Source organism: Trematomus bernacchii, unplaced genomic scaffold, assembly GCF_902827165.1.
Source record: "Trematomus bernacchii unplaced genomic scaffold, fTreBer1.1, whole genome shotgun sequence".
Classification (NCBI taxonomy): domain Eukaryota; kingdom Metazoa; phylum Chordata; class Actinopteri; order Perciformes; family Nototheniidae; genus Trematomus; species Trematomus bernacchii.
In genome coordinates, this window is record NW_022988050.1 from 17,044,718 (window position 1) to 17,064,022 (window position 19,305).

Consider the following 19,305-nt stretch of genomic DNA (forward strand, 5'->3'; position numbering starts at 1 on the left):
GGTGCATTTGTTGGGTACTATTTGTATAGGGTTAGTGTTACTGACTCATATCCAAATTGGCACACCATAGCAGTTATTAGAGACAAACTTCAAGTCTGGTTACGGAAGGCGTGCCCCGCTGCTTTTTAAATGAGCGGTCTGAACTCCTGCAGACCTTTCACAGACCTCTCACGCCTCTCTCTCGCACTCTGTCCCCAGCAGACTGCCACAGCTCCAGCACTGTGCTTCACAAACTCAGAGACCTGAGTCATGTTCTTCCAGTTCATCTGTGCTGTGGTGACCAGGTCTCTGTTTCTCCTGCTCTCCCTCATAGGGGTGTGGAGGGTGGTGTGGGTGAAGGACCATGGCCTCTACTGGCTCCTCACCGGCCTCTGCCTGCCTCTGGTGGTGGAGATGATCCTGACTCTGAAGAGGAGACGGGGAAAAGATTACAAATGGTATTCAATTTATTATTCTGGTTAAATGTATGATATTAAGCTAGAATGCAGTTTCTTGTTGTATTGAGAATACGTTAAGATTATACCAATCTTTGTATAATGATGTGTCTTTCCCTGCAGGTTTTCTCCTGCGATCTTCCTCTTTCTCGTCAGTATCATCCCGTCATTATGGATTTTAGAGCTCCACCACCAAGAGAACAAGTCCACTGACTCCAGGGTATAATCTATGTATTATTTGATATCATATTCTCTTCCATTCTAAGAGTTTAATTACATATTGCTTTGCTTATTAAAGATGTTCATTCTGTTTTTCTCATTTTAGTGTGAAAAACTGGACTCTACCGAAAATATCAAGAGTATTTTTAAACTTCAGGTAAGTGTCAAAGCTTTATGAACATTTTAAGGTTTAATTAATTTCAAATAAAACTGAGAATATATAAAAAATATTTAAACCATGTTTCTTTCATTTGGACGTATTATACTGTAACTTAAACTGTATAGTATGTGTCACAGCAGTAGCCTGTTTTCTGGCAGTGGAGGGTCGCGGCCCCTGGAGATAAATAAAGTTCCACATGGCAGTTTGAATGTATATTAACACCTCAGTTAAGGTAGGATAACACTACCTTACATTATTTTCTGCACTTTTGCCATTGCTTTCCATTTGGTCACTCAGTTGGTCTAGACAGTGGAGCTCTCTCCCTGCCGGTGTTTGGTTATGCTGATTAATCTCAAAGAGGCTGTTGTGAGGCTGCGGGTATTTTTCCTCTTTTAACACCAGCACATTCATAGAAGTGGTGACCACTTTAAAGACCCGGCACACCCTTAATTAAAACAATAACAAGCCCAACATGAAAGCTCTGGTAAAATGTTCTGTGTTGACCATGTTTTATTCCCTATTTTCACTTAAACCCACAGTACTTCTCCTTTAACTTAAAGCTTTTCCAAAGTGTTAAAGTAGAAAGAAAAAAAGCATAGCTTGCAAATCTCCCAGAGGCATGAGTCGGGGAATATGACTCCCAAAATGTGCCATATTTTCCTTAAAGAGTACTAAATAATGAATAATTTCCCAGTTTGGGACATTATGTATCTATCCCTCTATCTATCTATCCATCTATACATCCATCCATCAATCCATCAAATAACTAGTTACATGTGATACAATCGAAATAAAAAAGAATTAAAGTAGCCTCAATATAAACCATAAAGAAATTCATTAACTTCATCGATTTTTGTTTAAAAATGTTTTGAAACACTGTAATCGTGCTAGTAATCTACAGTATATTTTCTTTTAAATGTAACAGTAATCTGATTCGTTATTTATTTATGTAATTGTAATCGAATACAGTTACCTTTTTTTGTATTCCGATTACATAATCTTGTTACATGTAATCCATTACTCCCCAAGCCTGCTGACAACACGAAAGAAGCTGTTTCCAGAAGACGTGTTTTTACGGTTATAACGTCATTAAAGTCGGCTATCTGTCAATGATATTGAAAATGAGGACAAATATAATTGCTGTCACAGTATACACACTAAACATGAAACAGGGTAGTGTTATGGTATGTGGGTTTCGACACTTTCAGAACTTTAGCCAAGTGAGGGTATAGGAAAAAATTCTGCAAATCGTTTATTGAAAAGTTTAACGCAAAACAAGTTGCCGCACGATGACATGAAACATTATTGTTTAGACCAGGCATCCTCAAAGTTCGGACTCAGGTCCGGATCCGGACCAAAACACAACTGTCTCTGGACTCTGAGCAAATTATACTTTTCATATGTATATCTGTATTATCTGTATTATCTGTGTTATCTGCGAGACATCGCCACAACGCAACGAGTCAAAATTCTCCGCTATGTCCACTGCAAACAGCGCTCTGCATGTACGACTGTTCCACTGTCTGTGTGTGTCTGTCAACGCTTTGGTCCAATCACATTCAGCATCCCGTCAGCGTTTTTTCCCCCCACCAACAGTCTGCGAATCAGAGGCACAGTAGGGCGGGTCTTCGCGGAATGCGGGTGGGAAAAATGCGTGTGTCGTCTCTTTCAACCTGTCTGAGTCAGAGTTTAAAAAAAGAAAAGTCAGAGCGAGAGTTAACAGCTCATCTAGTTGCATCTGTACTGTAGCTAGTAGCCTAGTTTCACCTACCGGGGTGGCATGGGGTGGCAACTGCCACCCTAAAAATAGGCCTTGCCACCCCAGCTGCCACCCCAGTTGGCAGTGTCACTACCCGATCTGCCCCCCTGCCAGATCTGTACTGCGCATGTGCGATATGGTCCGCCATATTGGACAACTCCGTACGGCAACCCAACTAGGACACTTGACACAGTGGCTTTTGGCAAAGCACACAAAGAAAACTAAAAAAACCGAGAGAGATGAGTTATTGTTATTACAACGTGACTTCACTATTATTTAACAACTCTTTTTATTGGGTTCTTTTATTTGGGGTTAAGTACATTGTCAGAATAAGTGAGAAATGGATTTAACTTCTGTTAGACAGCTATATGCCATACATTTTTGCATACATTCAGAGTCAATATTTATTCAGTAGGATAGCTGTCTAACAGAAGTTAAATCCATTTCTCACTTATTCTGACAATGTATTTAACCCCAAATAAAAGAACCCAATAAAAAGAGTTGTTAAATAATAGTGAAGTCACGTTGTAATAACAATAACTCATCTCTATCAGTTCTTTTTCTGCTTTGCCAAAAGCCACTGTGTCAACTGTCCTATTAGAGTTGCCGTATGTAGTTGTCCAATATGGCGGACCATCTCGCACATGCGCAGTGCAGATCGGGCAGGGGGGCAGATCGGGTAGTGACAGGCAACTTTGTTTTGAAAGAAAAGTTGTGGCTCATCTGACATTTATGAGAGAAAGTCTCTAATGTCCGAGTGCAAGTGAATGCAGCACAAGATGCACGTCTGTTAAGATGATGACCTTACGTGTGTAAATATATTTTTTTCTTTGTGGTGGTCTGCCCCCAAAAAACAGTTTTAAGTCCTGAGAAAGTCAAATAAGACGGTGTGTAAAACTACACTGCTCAGCCAAAAAAAAGTAACCACTTTGATTTAACTAGGCCAGTAGGTAAGGGCATTCCACTGGATAACTGAAGTATAAAATAATGCATGACTGAAGTGATGGACACCATGTTTGAAGGAAAACAAAAAGAGGAAATAACAGGTCAAATCAAGCAAATCCCCCTCTCAGATTCCACAGCAACCAGAAGAACATAAATACTGGCTGGTGATTTGATGAATCAGCTTTGTGATGGAATAAAAAATGCACAGTGCATTTCCTTAGCTGTGGATGAGTCCACTGACACCACTGACAATGCTCAGTTGCTGGTGTTTGTGAGTTTTTATGATGAGGCAAAGGGGGAGTTTGTTGAAGATGTGTTGGGCCTGACGAACCTCAGTGGACACACAAGGGGGCAAGACATTTATAAAGCAATAATGGGAATGCTGAATGAAAGAGGGTGCAGCTGCCTTTATTCATAACTGTGCAGCTCACACTGCGACTCTGAGGGATCAATCACAGACACAATATAAAATAATCCAATAAATGGACCTTTGACCTTTTTTTTTACCTTTAACCTGTTTAGCCCTGAGCCTGTTTTTCAGGTCTCAGGCTTGAAAATGACATTCCCAGAACAAATGACCATATCTTCCCTTCTAAAAGGGTTAAATTAATAATCTTTTTTCTCAAAGTAATGATAAACCTGTGAGTTGGATGTAGAAAAGTCAGAACAATATAGATGTTTTTTATTTTAAAGAAAATTCAGATTAAACATAGTAAAAAACTGTAAATTATAGTGTCCGTCCAAATATTATTTTTTACTTATAGTGAAAACTACCCTTGGATGATGGTAAGGTAGACTAAAAGCTTTAGGAATCCAAAGTACAACATATAATAAGTACCCTGTATCAGGATTGATGCAAAACAAGTGACATTTTACCTTTTTAGAGAGGTTTAGCAAAAAAAACTCCACCTCTGAGGTGATTTGGGTGGAAATGGGGGTTTTACCGTTTCTCTGGAACCCATTGGTCGATTTTGGTGATTGACATCTCTTTCTGACCGTTAGAGCCAATAGAATCGAAGGGGAATCTCCCCTCTCACACACATGGTGAAAAAAAAAAGGTGGGGGCTTCGCGCATGCAGTTTTGCATCAGAGCGAACCTGTACTCTAGCTCTGACATCTGGAAACGGAAAGGCAGGTTTATTGCTCATGGATTATCAGAAATCATTTCAAAGGGACACAGACACATTAGATTAACCTATGGATTAACTTCAGCAGCGTTTTTATCATTTTAATGCCATTGAAGACCACTTTTGACCAGACCGGTAAGAGACAGGTAAGCCATGTTAGCGTTTTTAGCTACCTAGCGCCACATGTTTTGATGTCTGTTTTTGTTTATAAAGTCGCGAGTTCGTATCATGGAGTGATAATGTATGCACCCATCAATTCTCTGTCACCTCACGATGCGAATCGATGTCATGGATGTGCAGAAAAGATAAATAATAAGGTTTTGTGAGTGATTTTCGGTGCAGTAATCTGTTTTCGCTCGTTGCTAATTCAGAGGCTCAGTGTTAGCATTGTGGGTTTTATTTTGAAAAATAAATAAAAATGATCAGTTAGATGAGTTTCTTCCCGTTACATGGATATAAAACATTCATAGTTTATTAAATGAACATGCCCTCAGACACTGTTTCCTGCAAGATGTTGCGGGAGTGTCCCGGTACCGGGGTCTCTCGGGCTTAACAGGTTAAGATTTGTATTTGAGTACCCCTGGTTTAGACCAACAAAGAAGTGCAAACCAACCCTTTCTGTAATCAAACGATGGCTGTAACCTCATTTTTCCCTTTGGAACAAACCAAGAGTGAGGTTCCATTTGTGACAGAAAACACTACTTTAACTTGATTGGTACCTAAGACTGCTTCTAATATTCATTGGTGAAGTACATTTACTAAAATGTTGTACCTACGTACTTCCCCAGTATTTTAATTGTATACCAAGTTATACTTTGTATCTACTATTATTAGAAAAGTAATAAATTACCATTGACATATACAGTACAAGTATTACCTCATCCAGCATAAGTATAATAATTTGTATCATGAGCTCCACTCCAGCTGTAATAGAATAACACATCAATAAACATAATCCAGAATGAATGCAGGACTTTAACTTGTAACAGAGTATTTTTGGTATTGCTACTTTTATTTAAAGGGGACCTATCATGCAAAATGGACTTTTGTACGTCTTTTATACATGAATATGTGTCCCCGGTGTGTCAGGGAACTCACCAAGTGTCAGAAAACACAACCCTCTGTCTTTTCCTCCATACCCAAATCTCTAAAAACTGGGCTGCAACGGATCTGATACAGACTGATACAGATTTGAAAATTCTCTGACGTCAGGAACGAGGAGCTCCGCCTATATGGCCAACTCTCCACCTATCAGGGGAATGAGAGGTTGCCGTGGCATGGTAACAGCATGGTAACATGACGCTCGTGCCTCGCCCCCCTCCTTTGCAGGGGGGCGTGGTCAGCTGCAGCTCATGCAAAGACAGGGCTGGAGGAGAGCAAAATAGAGCAAAATGAGGCATGGCTAAAATGCATGATCTGTTTGGTATTTTGAAATAAAAACTTCACAGACATGTTTTATATAGGTATGGCCCTACAATATATTATATATAGCATGATAGGTCCACTTTAAGTATAAGATGTGAGTTATTCCTCCACGTCTGATTTCATCATTGCCCAGCCTACAGAATATGTTCACTCCTGTTTCAGGTCTAGTTTTGTATGCAGGGCTGTAGTTTTGTGGAGCTGCAGTGTTTATACCTAAACTGTATATTTACTACCACTTGACAACTTTACTGTTAATTGAACCAAAGTTGTCTGATCTGAGAGCATCCACCGCACACACATACATAATCTACACTATTAATTAAAGCGTCTCTGCTACTCTTATAACACCTGATCCCAATGACTGATGTGTACTATTTGAATTGACTAATAATGAGCAACCCAACGCTTCATGTCAACCGTTGCATCTTTCTGTATTTGCAGCCATTTGTTGTCAACTTGGTGGAGATGTTTTCGAAGTTAGCAGTGCGATGAGCTCTCAGGGTCACCATGTTTTTTCTCTGTATGATTTATTTCTCTGTCTGCACACGACACAGACCTCAGTTTGTGCCAACGACTGGATCCTGGCTCTGCACCAAATCCTGCTCATCCTACTGATCATAGGGAAGTGGCTGCTGCCGGCCGCTGGAGAGCTGACCAGAGACCAGCTCTCCCAGTTACTGCTCATCTTCGTAGGCACCGCCGCCGACATACTGGAGTTCACCTCGGAAACACTGACTGACATGAAGTGAGTAACAGGACGGAGGAGAGCAGGGAAGGTGTTGACTTGTTGACTTAACATCGAGGTGAAATCAAACCTGTGTGTGTGTGTGTGTGTGTGTGTGTGTGTGTGTGTGTGTGTGTGTGTGTGTGTGTGTGTGTGTGTGTGTGTGTGTGTGTGTGTGTGTGTGTGTGTGTGTGTGTGTGTGTGTGTGTGTGTGTGTGTGTGTGTGTGTCAAAGGGACTCCAGCCCAGCCATGGTGTACATTATTCTGGGTGTGTGGACGTGGAGCATGCTGCAGTTTCCACTCCATCTCTCAGGTAAAGTTACTACACAAACATGGCTTCAAATAGAATCCTGCTTTTTGGTCTAAAGACTGAAAACTTTAAAAAAAAAATCTCCCTCTGAAAGGGGGAATAGAGTTTGAGAACCACTGCTTTACACAAATACATCTACACACATGCACTGAGAAATTCATTGGTTATAGATAATGATAATAACATACATTTTAAAGGACAGCTGTCCCTAGAAGCTATTAACCTAGAAACAGATTCCCCTTGGCTCTACAGAACAGACCTATCGTTTTGTTTCCAGCCCATAAACCTCCAGCCCCCCCGGCTTCATTTCCTACAGCAAAAAGCTTGAATAAACCCCACTGTACCCCCTTGCCCTGCATCAAGCCCATAGACACACAGTATATGTCAGAGACATATTAACCAGGAGCTGGTGGAGACCAAACCAGAGGTAAAAGGAGAGAGAATATTGGATTTGTTTTTATCAGGAAACCTAATAAGAATGTTGAACAGCAATGCCAGTGATGTGTAGTTGAAGTACTGACTGAACTTCTTTACTCAAGTAAAAGTAAGGGCTTTGATATGTACTTAAGTTAAAAGTAGCCATAACTACCAGCTGTTTTATAGAACTTCCCCCTCAAATATGATCATGGGTGATTAGGAATGTCTTTGTTCTCAGTCGTAGGGATATCGCTAACTTCACCTGTCTCTGACATTTTTCTTTCTGCCTTGCTTCTGTAATATATGTTGGATTCGCTCAGGTGTGGCAGGAAACACTACCACTTTGTCAGAACCTTCCAATAAATACAGAGACAGCTATGTACAAAATATAGGACAATCTTTATTATAAGAACAGTTAATTGATAAGAGGAGAGAGCAAGCGAATCCACGGGACGGCACTAACTGTGGAGCCCACTTTATACACTTCAAACAGGGCTAGTTTAATAGCTTTAGCACGGCACACCACACAAAGAACACGGCACGCGAACACCCTCTACCGGAGGCACACAACTCGGCAATTGTAAACGCACACGGCACACACACATGCACTTAACCAACCCACAATTTAGGGCGAGAGCTCCTACTCGTGGTAGCCTCTCCCCTGCTGCTCTCCCTCCATATACACACTAAAATACTCCTAAAATATCAGACATACAACAATATAAATATATACGTAACTCGCCAGTCGGCGAGACCCTCCCCCGGGGTCTACGCTTAGGACGCCGTCCAACTCCCCGGGGATCGGCTTTGCTGGACGACGTGAACTGAGTCACTACAGCTGGTGTCTGTGTTGCTTTGGCACCGCCGTGCGTAAGGAGGGATCGTGGCTCGCACTCACTAAATCCCCGGCCCTGACTATCTATAGGAGGTAGCAGACCTCCCGGTCCTGACACTCGAACGTCTATCCTGCGCTGGCTGTCTTCGTCGCCGGCAGCTCTATCCGCTGTGAACGACACCCTCCCACCCAAAAGAGTGCCGAGTCACATGTAGCGTCCTCCAACCTCGATTCACACCTCTCCACTGCCTTTTGTGTCTCCGCTGTGAGTCTCTCCGCTGTGAGTCTCTCAGCTGATTGACACACCTGTTCCAAGTCCAATCAATCATTCAAGTGACGTGATTCAAGATGGCGCCTGTGTCGGCTCGCCGCTCGCTTAGCTCTCTACCTTTAGCTGTCCTGTTTTTGTTTTATGTTTGTCAGAATGTCTCTGCTCTGCTCGTTTATGATCGCCAAGCTCTCCTCCACCTCAGACCCTCACTGGAGTTGATATTGCTGCCCAAACCTACATCTGGCAACCATAAATCGTCCCCCCCCCCCTCTACTGTCGGATATCCCCACCTACCTACGCCGGTCACACTGCATCCTGCCTCGCCGAAAGCGCTTTCGACGACGGGGAAAGCGTGGTGGTGCACTGGTCCATCTTAAGGCATACCTGACGGCTTCTTCTGTGAATTATCCACGCCTCGGATGTCATGGCCCTCCCGCTGCACGCCAAGTGAGGGATCGGTGGATTCGCCCCGTTTTTCCGGAGCTCCGGACTCTGAGGGGCCCGCTGGCAGCTCCTCCTGCCCGACTGACTGCTCCCGGCCCGCGCGGCGTTCAACACGCACATCTTCGTCAGCTGAGACGCACTACACCTTCGGCAAGCCCGGAGCGAAAACTTTGCATGGCTTTGCTAAATGCTAGGTCGATAGCAAACAAAACGTTCCTGCTAAACGACTTCTTCACCTCTCGTGAACTGGATTTTATGTTCCTGACGGAGACCTGGGCCCACGCTGGCGAGTATACACCGTTCTCTGAACTTCTTCCTCCTGACTGTACATTCTTCAGCTCCCCCCGTGCCACTGGCCATGGTGGGGGCATAGCATCAGTGTTTAGAGCTAACCTCCAATGCCGATTGCTTCACCCTGTATCTAGCTATGCCAGCTTTGAGTTGCAGCTTTTTGAACTGACCCGGCCTCGCCTATACTCTGCGCAGTCGTGTATCGTCCGCCAAAGTGTAATAAGGATTTCATAAATGACTTTTCTGACTTTCTGTCCGGGATCATGGTGAAATATGATCGTGTTTTGATCTCCGGAGACTTCAATGTCCATGTGTGTTGCGAGTCCAAACCTCTGGTTAGGGACTTTTTAAATCTCCTTGATTCCTTTGGTCTCGTTCAGTCCGTGGCTGGCCCAACACACGAAAAAGGACACACTTTGGACTTAGTATTATCGTTTGGACTGTCTGTATCTGTGGATGAAATCTGTGCAGCAACGCGTATCTCAGACCATTTACCGGTTCTGTTTACAACCTACATCCCTTCCGCAGGAGTCGAATCACGTGCCCCTGCGCGTCGTCTGCGTTCGATTAACCCCTTGACTGCCTCACAGTTCTCTGATGCTTTTAATGCTTCTCCGATCTGTAAATTAGATGTGAACTGTGCTTTTAATGTTGATGAGCTTATCTCCATGTTTGACTCGACATGCACACTAATACTGGATTCTGTTGCTCCTTTTACGCTTAGACGCACCAAAGTTCTATCAGAGCCGTGGCTCAATGACTGTACTCGTGCTCTCAGACGCGCTTGCAGGCGTGCAGAGAGAAAATGGAAAAAGGATAAACTCCATGTCTCCCTAGAAATCCTTCGTGCTTGCCTTTCCGACTACCAGACGGCAGTCAAAGCAGCCAAAACAGAGCACATTTCTCTGTTAATCTCCAAAAACAGCCATAAACCTCAGGTTCTTTTTAATGTCCTCAACTCTATCATTAATCCCTGTGATGTTTCTTCTATTGTCCCATCGACTACTCTCTGTGATAAGTTTCTTACATTTTTTATTGAAAAGGTATCTGCTCTTAGGCTAGCCCACACTAGTGCTACCCCAGATCCTGCTCCTTTTCTGTGCCCTGCTGTCCTCGACCACTTTGAGCCTGTATCCCTCTCTTCTCTCTCGGATGTAGTCAAGCACCTGCGGCCGACAAACTGCACCTCAGACAGCATTCCCTCTCGCCTTCTCAGAGATGTTTTTGATTCAGTTGGAGCAAGTATTTTATTACTTTTAAACACCTCTCTTACCTCAGGATGTGTCCCAGCTGCCTTCAAACATGCCGTGGTTAAGCCACTCCTTAAAAAGAAAAATCTCGACCCCTCCATTCTCGCAAATTTTAGGCCCATCTCCCAGCTACCTTTTTTATCAAAAGCCCTGGAGCGAGTAGTCTACGCCCAGCTGCAGTCTTTTTTAACCACGCATGGAATCCATGAAAAGTTTCAGTCTGGCTTCAAACCCATGCACAGCACTGAAACAGCCCTTTTAAGAGTTTTTAATGATCTGCTCCTAGCCGCCGACTCAGGTAGCCCAGCTGTCTTGGTGCTGTTAGACCTGACAGCTGCCTTTGACACTGTGGACCATAGCATCCTGCTGTCACGGCTTGAACAGTCCGCTGGCATCACAGGCTCTGCCCTTACATGGTTCAGGTCCTACCTGACAGACCGTAGCTTCTCGGTACAGCTAGGTGCCTTCTCCTCTGCCAAAGCCCCTCTTACCTGTGGGGTTCCCCAAGGCTCGATTCTGGGCCCCATCCTTTTTCTACTGTACATACTGCCCCTAGGTTCAATACTCACAAAACATAACATTCCCTTCCACTGCTACGCCGACGATGTACAGATCTATCTGCCTCTCAAAGCAAATGTCACACACTCACTACAGCAGCTGATGGACTGCTTAGCAGAGATAAAATCCTGGCTGAGCAAAAACTTCCTCAACCTCAACGAGAGCAAGACCGAGGTCATCTTTTTTGGACCGCAACCTCCAGCCTCTCTGGTTGATATTCTGGGCTCTATCAAAAAAAACATCCTCCCCTCGGTCATGAACCTTGGAGTGACCTTCACCAGCACTTTTAAATTCGACAAGCAGGTCAGCACCGTAGTAAAATCCTGCTTTTTTAAAATAAGACTATTGGCCAAAACCAAGTCGTATTTATCTTTTAAAGACTTAGAAAGGGTTATTAACGCCTTTGTAACCTCGAGACTGGACTATTGTAACGCTCTGTATGTGGGTATGGACCAGGCCTCAATCAAACGCTTACAGCTAGTCCAAAACGCTGCTGCACGTTTGCTGACTGGCCACAAAAAGCGTGACCACATCACCCCTATTCTGGCCTCACTACACTGGCTTCCAGTTCGGTTCAGAATTGATTTTAAAATCCTTTTATTTGTTTTTAAAGCACTAAATGGGCTGGCTCCGGCCTATATAGCTGAACTGCTCCAGCGCTACACCCCAGCCAGAGCTTTAAGGTCTGCTAACCAGCTGCTGCTGGTAGTGCCCAAGACCAGGCTAAAAACCAGAGGGCCTTCGCAGCAGCTGGCCCTCGGCTCTGGAACACTCTGCCCCTCCATGTGAGGTCGGCCCAGACCCTAGGGGTTTTTTAAATCAAAAACTAAAAACACACTTCTTCTCTCTGGCTTCTAGTTAGAGCGGAGCACGACTCCTGACTTTTCCGTGTGTTTTATTTTTATTTTGTTTTTTAAGATATATCTGTTGTAATTTATTGTCGTTTATTGTGATTTGTAGTAATGTGTTTTTATTACAGTACATGTACAGCACTTTGGCTCGACCAAAAATCGCTTTTAAATGTGCTATATAAATAAAACCTGATTTGATTTGATTTGAATCAGTGCCCATGCAGGCGCGCCCACATCACACTTAATTGAATTAGCTTCGTAGGCTACTGCGTAGGTACTGTAACGCAGTTGCTTCCTGGTGACTGCTGCCATTAGCACAGCTCCGAGGATAAGATAAGATAAGATGAACCTTTATTAATCCCCGTGGGGAGATTCAGTAGTTTAACAGCAACATGATGATCGGAAACAAGCTGAGTTCTCATTGGTCCCTCTTCTTTAGAGAAGACCAGGAAAAGATGGACACACCATTAGTGTTTTCTGTTCGACATTAGGTGGAAAAAGGCAAACAATGACTCTAAATAATAATGATCATGCCACCAAATGCAGATACAAAATAAAGTTTAAGCCTGTTTGGAAAATGTAAGAACTAGTAAAGGTAAAAAGTTGCCAGAAAAATAAATAGTGGATACTGATACCAAAGTACTGATACCAGAAGAATCTACTTAAGTATAGTAAGGAAGTATTTGTACTTCACTACTTCCCACCTCTGCATAAATGTTAATCAAGTTTTGAATTAATGCTGATCTCGACTAATGTGTTTAAGGAAACATAAGATTAACCTCACAGCAGTTGTTAAGAAGAGCAAATGCTCATAAAATGGCGTAGCACTGGGTTGTATCAAACATTGATACAAAAGTAGGAGGACACACATCTTTTTAATGTCATATTACAACTGAGCTTACAGAGTTAACTTGTAATGATTTTCTCCTGGGTGTGGTAGTGATGGCGGGTTCCTCAGACCAGGCCTCGGAGCCCGCCCCCTCCCTCCTCTCCAACCTCCGGACTGATATCTGGAGCACCGTGGAGGCTCTGCTCATCCAGGACGGGCCCTTCTTGGTGGTCCGCCTCACCGTTATGATCTACTTCAATGTGGTTCACCAGATGCTGATCTTCTTTGCCATTAAGAACCTCCTGGTGGTCCTACTCAACATCTACCGGCTGGCCGTCCTCATCTGTGACCGGAGTTCCTGAGTGTGGATGTGGTGAAGCAGGTTACCATAACGACATAACTGTATACACTGTTCTCACGTTCTACACTCATTTGTGTCTACAATTCAAACTGCATGTGTACAATGTATTAAACAGCAGTTCAGTATGTACATTTCTTTTAAATAAAATATGCTGCAATTTTCTTAGAAAGGCCTTCCATATTGTGGTATTATGCAGTGCGTGTATGAGAATTACAATTCTGATTATGCATATACATATAAGGTTTGTGCATCTCAGCCTCACACACACACACACACACACACACACACACACACACACACACACACACACACACACACACACACACACACACACACACACACACACAGTAGACAATATTGCCCAAGAAAACAGTCGGCAAAAGGGGCTGGGGACAAGACCAACCTGGTCTCACCAGAATGCGTGACTCCACCACGACTCCTTAACACCGCAGTGCGTGGTGGAGTCACGAACTTTGCTACATTTACGTGTCGGCACCACGCAAAGAACCCCAATGTAAAGTGAATGAGGCTCCTTTGTCGTGGTGCACACACGCATTTCTACAACGTCCCGCAGTGAGCTTTTATTCTATAAAACGTTTTTAAAATCTACTTTATAGCTTGTAGTAACTCACGGGAGGCTTCTTTTATTTTATTTGTATTCATAATCATTTTTATTTTTCGTCAGAATGTATTATGGTGCATTATTTACCAATTTTTGTTCTCAAAAAACAGTGCATTGTGTGTAATACAACTGTGATTTTTATTAAATTAGTTAGTTTTTAAGGAAGGCCAGAGCTTCAGCTGTGTCAAATAGATTGTTCCCTTTAGTTAACGTTATTTAAAAGATAATTATATTCCTATTTGATCATGTCCCCTTTATTGTATTACGGACCCAAAGAGCAATGTGAGCGTCCATTCCCATTGGATATACGGAGGATTTTACACCCGGAAGTAAGTATTCTCCTTACTGTCGATTGATTTTATTTACAGTGATATCTGCACTACTCATCGACTCAAAAACACCAGATTATCCTTGTTAATTACACAACATTGATTGGTTTAAATTGTGTGCAATGCTTTTGTATTTTCCCCTTTCGATTCGGAGAAACAAATATTTGTTCGTAGTGTGTGAATGGCAGAAGACACTACACTACCCAGAATCCTCAGCTATGGGACTACACCATGTGCTTAGAACGTGTCCTACCCCTTTTGTAATCCTGAGGGCTTTCTTTAAGGTTAACCTGGTATTTTTACTCCACTACATTTATTTTAGTTACTTTACAGATTTGGATTAATGATGTGAAATATAAACAACCCTTAAATCAGACTTTAGTTACACCTGAGTAAAATTCAGTGAAGGTGATTGTCAAGTGGCAACAATCAGGCGAGATATTTGGTAGTGGGTGCTTGAGAAGGCTAAATATTTATCTGCAGATCCCTATAAAGTATATTCATTACTCGTTATTCTCTACTAATAGTTAATTAAAAACTGTATATAATGGCTATTTTGCACATCCCTTTCAAGATTTTCTAAGGTTTATTGACATATCATATACACAACTACGGTGTAGTTATGCAATGAATGTAAAACTTGGGTCACAGGTTCCTCAACAGTGCATTACAAGACATCTATCGATATCTGTGTACCTCCACCATTAAACATATTCTGCACATTTCTTATACTATCTACATACATCTTATAAGAGTATAATTAATATGTATAATATCAGTTAAAATAAGTGCTTCAACATAGTTAACATTGCAGGAAAGTTGATTGTCAAGTTCCAAAACAAACCATGCAATATATTAGACATTAAGTACTTTGTCAGGCTTAATATCTGTAGATACCCCCAAAGCTTTTTTCTTATTTAAAAGAAGACCTTAACCTAAAGTATTCTTTAATGTTTAAATAAAGCCTTATTAGTTTGTCTGTTTTGCACATCCTCCTATCAGGCACTAAACTGTTTTATTGTAGAGATCACTTACAGTATCTTCTTGATATTTTCTATTCTATATTATTTATATCATTGACCTTCCACTTTCCCACTATATTAAGAGTATGTACTCTTAATATTTAAATGTTTTCATCAAATATAACACATTCAAAAGTGCTTTACAAAATTGAAAGACATTAAGAAAAAGGCATTTTAAAACAGTCATTAAAAAGCAACACAATCTACCTGCATTGCAATTACTCTAAACGTGTAATAACGTGCTTTAACCAGTAGGAGGTGCGGGTTAAAAAGCTGTCAAGTTTACAGTGTTAACAAAATAAAATATACTGCTGTTTCTGGTTTAGTTTACGATGGATATATTCTGTTATTGTTTTGATATTTGTAACACAAAAGCGATGTAAAAAACCCACAGCAACACAGAAAAGATGGTCTTAACATGACCCAGCGGTCTAGTAGTTAATACAAAACAATAATATCAAAACAAATTATTACTACTAACTTTATTGTGAAATTAAAACAGAACGGTAAAAGAATAGTTTCCGGTCTATTCTGAGGCCCGATCTCTGGAGATAAATAAAGAACTACGACAGATGTGTAATGTTTAATGCAGCCAAACCATTCATTACAATGCATTCATGTGATGACTTTCAAAGAGTAAAGCAAGCACTGCTGAATAAAGTATGATTTTATCTTTTACTAAACGTTTTTTTTCATATGGAATGCAGTTGGAGGTCAACCAATCACAGAGCTTGAGGTAAAGCGGAACAATAGCTGAGGATTCTGGGTAGTGTAGTGTCTTCGGCCATCCTAAACTCTGAACAAATATGTGTTTCTCCGAATCGAAGGGGAAAATTACAAAAGCATTGTACACAATTTAAACCAATCAATGTTGTGTAATTAACAAGGATAATCTGGTGTTTTTGAGTTGTGCAGATATCACTGTAAAATCAATCGACAGTAAGGAGAATACTTACTTACTTCCGGGTGTAAAATGAATGGGAATGGACGCTCACATTGCTCTTTGGGTCCGTAATACAATAAAGGGGACATGGTCAAATAGGAATATAATGATCTTTTAAATAACGTTAACTAAAGGGAACAATCTATTTGACACAGCTGAAGCTCTGGCCTTCCTTAAAAACGAACTAATTTAATAAAAATCACAGTTGTATTACACACAATGCACTGTTTATTGAGAACAAAATGTCGTAACTAATGCACCATCATACATTCTGACGAAAAATAAAAATGATTATGAATACAAATAAAATAAAAGAAGCCTCCCGTGAGTTACTACAAGCTATAAAGTAGATTTTAAAAACGTTTTATAGAATAAAAGCTCACTGCGGGACGTTGTAGAAATGCGTGTGGGCACCACGACAAAGGAGCCTCATTCACTTTGCGTGGTGCAGACACGTAAATGTAGCAAAGTTCGTGACTCCACCACGCACTGCGGTGTTAAGGAGTCGTGGTGGAGTCACGCATTCTGGTGAGACCAGGTTGGTTATTTCATGAGAGGGGCACAATAAAAGCGGTTAAAAAGACAAAAACAGTATAAAGTAGTAGTAGTAATTGGTATTTGTTTTAGTACATTTTAGTTACAGTCCTTTGTTTCAGTAGTTTTTTTAATTTAGAGTATCTGTTTTAGTAACTTTAAAGGTAGGGTAGGTAAGTTTGAGAAACCGGCTCGAGATCGCTAGAATTTGAAAATACAGAACCGGAGAAAATCTGCCACTTCCTTATAGAGCCCCTCCTCCAACACACACGAACGCGCACATGACCAATGAGGGCACGAGATAAGTTTGTGCACAGATGGAAGGCTGACAGGCAGGTAGGCCATCCAGTTATTTTAGCCGGGCCGGCTAAAATGATTGGTCGTGCTTTTTACAGTACTACAGCTTCCACAGATGACATTTTTTTATGGATTTTTTGTCAAAGCACTTAAGATATTCATTGCTATCGGGATGTTAAGAGTATTCCATGGAATATAACAAAAAGTGTATCTCGAGCCGGTTTCTCAAACTTACCTACCCTACCTTTAAGTGACAATTGAATAAAAAAAATTGCTTATATATAAGGTAATGAACAGTTTAATCTCCACTGTACATCCGGGTCCCTGATTTGATTTAGTTCCAATAAATCGTAATATTGTAACCTTTTTTTTGTAGGGGGGGCCACAGGGGGGTCCCTGGTCAGTGTTAAGGGGGCACTAGCCCCTGTTGACGCCCCCCCCCCCCTAGAACCGCCTCTGAGTAGAGTAAAAAGTAAATTATTGGCTAATAAATGTAGTGAAGAGTATAAAGTAGCTTAAAAATAAAAATGTAAGTAAAGTACAAGTACCCCCAAATCATACTTAAAGTGGACCTATCATGCTATATTTAAATGATATATTGTAGGGCCATACCTATATAAGGTATATTTATACGTTTCTGTTTTCAAAATACCAAACAGATCATGCATTTTAGCCATGCCTCATTTCGCTCTATGTGCTGTTTGCTGTCTACGGGTCTGATTCTGCTGACCACGCCCCCCTGCAGGAGAGGTGAGCCGTGCTCTGATCAGCTGCTGGGCTGTCAGAAGAGGGGGAGAAAAAAGATCTCCGTCCTCCATGTTTTATTATATAGAGTCGTTATTCATTTGTTTTAAAGCTCAATAAAAAACAAAGAAGCCACAGCGGAGAATAAACAGAAGGGTAACCATGGTAACTATGGGCGGGAAGTCTTCTTCGCTGCTTTTGTGGCAGACTACAGCGCCACTTACAGGCCTGGCATATGTACTACAGCGTCTCCAGCGCTTTCGAGCGGGATTGGCCGGCTGTGGCCCAACCCCACATTCCCCTGATAGGTGGAGAGTTGGCCCAATAGCCGTAGTGCCACTTCTGTGACGTCATAGAAGTGTTCAAATCTGGATCAGTCTGTATCAGATCCGTTGCAGCCCCTTTTTTAGAGATTTGGGTATGGAGGAAAATAGAGAGGGTTGTGTTTTCTGACACTTGGTGAGTTCCCTGGAACACCGGGGACACATATTCATGTATAAAAGACGTACACAAGTGCATTTTGCATGATAGGTCCCCTTTAAGTGCAATACTTGAGTAAATGCATCTGAATACATCCCACCATGCTTCCTACATCTATATTTTTACTATATTTATTTGTCTGCCTGTCCTTGTTTGCCTACCCTCCCTCATACTGTAAAGCGTCTTTGAGTTGTGAAAAGCGCTATATAAATAAAATGTATTATTATTATTATTATTATTATTATTATTATTATTATTATTATTATTATTATTATTATTATTATTATTATTATTATTATTATTATTATTATTATTATTATTATAACGGTGACTGGTTGCCACCTGCAGCTGTTTGACAGTGACGTCACCCCTCCTCCGCCTCACGTGCCGCTTGCACTTTATTTAACCGGGTCTCCCCGCCCACGTTTACTACGTAACATGCGGCACATCGTTACAGGCGAACCAAACGCACCGTCTCCGCTGCCGGACTGAGGAGGCTGAGATTCCGCTGTGAGGAGCACCGCAGGTGAGTCTGAATCCTTATATCCCCATCTTTGTAACATTAATGGTGCAATAATGGGGACATAACTGTATTATTGTCCACTCTCTTGACACAAGCATAGTGCACATTGCACAGTAGGCTCCATACTCGGAGATAAGCGTTAGGCATACCGGATGAACCGTGACCATCCATGACACTGTCCTCTCCCACATGTCGTCACCTTAAAATAACATCATCATTTCGGAACAGTCTCTATGTATGACATGATCTGTCGCTTACCCCCCGCCCACCACCCCTGTCAAACGGGAGTGTAGCTGATAGCGCAGCGGCAGATGATCCTCCCCGATCAGATGGAGCCGGGACCGGGAGAAGGCTCCCTGCTGCCGGAGCCGAGCTGGAGGCAGAGCACCGGCCTGTGACCCCCATCCTCCGCCTGCAGCTCCGGGACTGCATCCTCTGCTGCACCGGGAGTGTTGGAGCAAAAACACCAACTTTATTAAAGAATCCTCAGCCTCCATATGGAGGGTAGGGGGGCAGCGGGGACCTCCAGAAGGACCAGAGCTTCACATCAAGTGTAACTCCATTAGAGCAATGGTAAGACGCTTTTACTACTTCATATTG

At 42.1% G+C, this 19,305-nt stretch overlaps 2 protein-coding genes across 2 annotated transcripts in view; both read left to right on the forward strand.

Moving 5' to 3' along the window:
- The first annotated feature begins 249 nt into the window (after window positions 1-249).
- LOC117474057 (transmembrane protein 26-like) lies at window positions 250-13,348 on the forward strand. Its single transcript, XM_034120065.1, is given in 9 exon segments — window positions 250-437; window positions 558-654; window positions 760-793; window positions 1,963-1,989; window positions 4,220-4,229; window positions 4,282-4,303; window positions 6,624-6,814; window positions 7,028-7,107; window positions 12,962-13,348. Coding segments are annotated over 9 exon segments (900 nt in total). The 3' UTR covers window positions 13,213-13,348.
- A 5,860-nt stretch (window positions 13,349-19,208) lies between these two features.
- Window positions 19,209-19,305, forward strand: part of adgra1a (adhesion G protein-coupled receptor A1a) — a 50,166-nt gene continuing 50,069 nt past the window's right edge. The window contains exon 1 of the mRNA XM_034119787.1: window positions 19,209-19,278. Within this exon, the coding sequence (XP_033975678.1) occupies window positions 19,276-19,278 (3 nt within the window). The 5' untranslated portion in view covers window positions 19,209-19,275. The remainder of the gene's footprint in view (window positions 19,279-19,305) is intronic.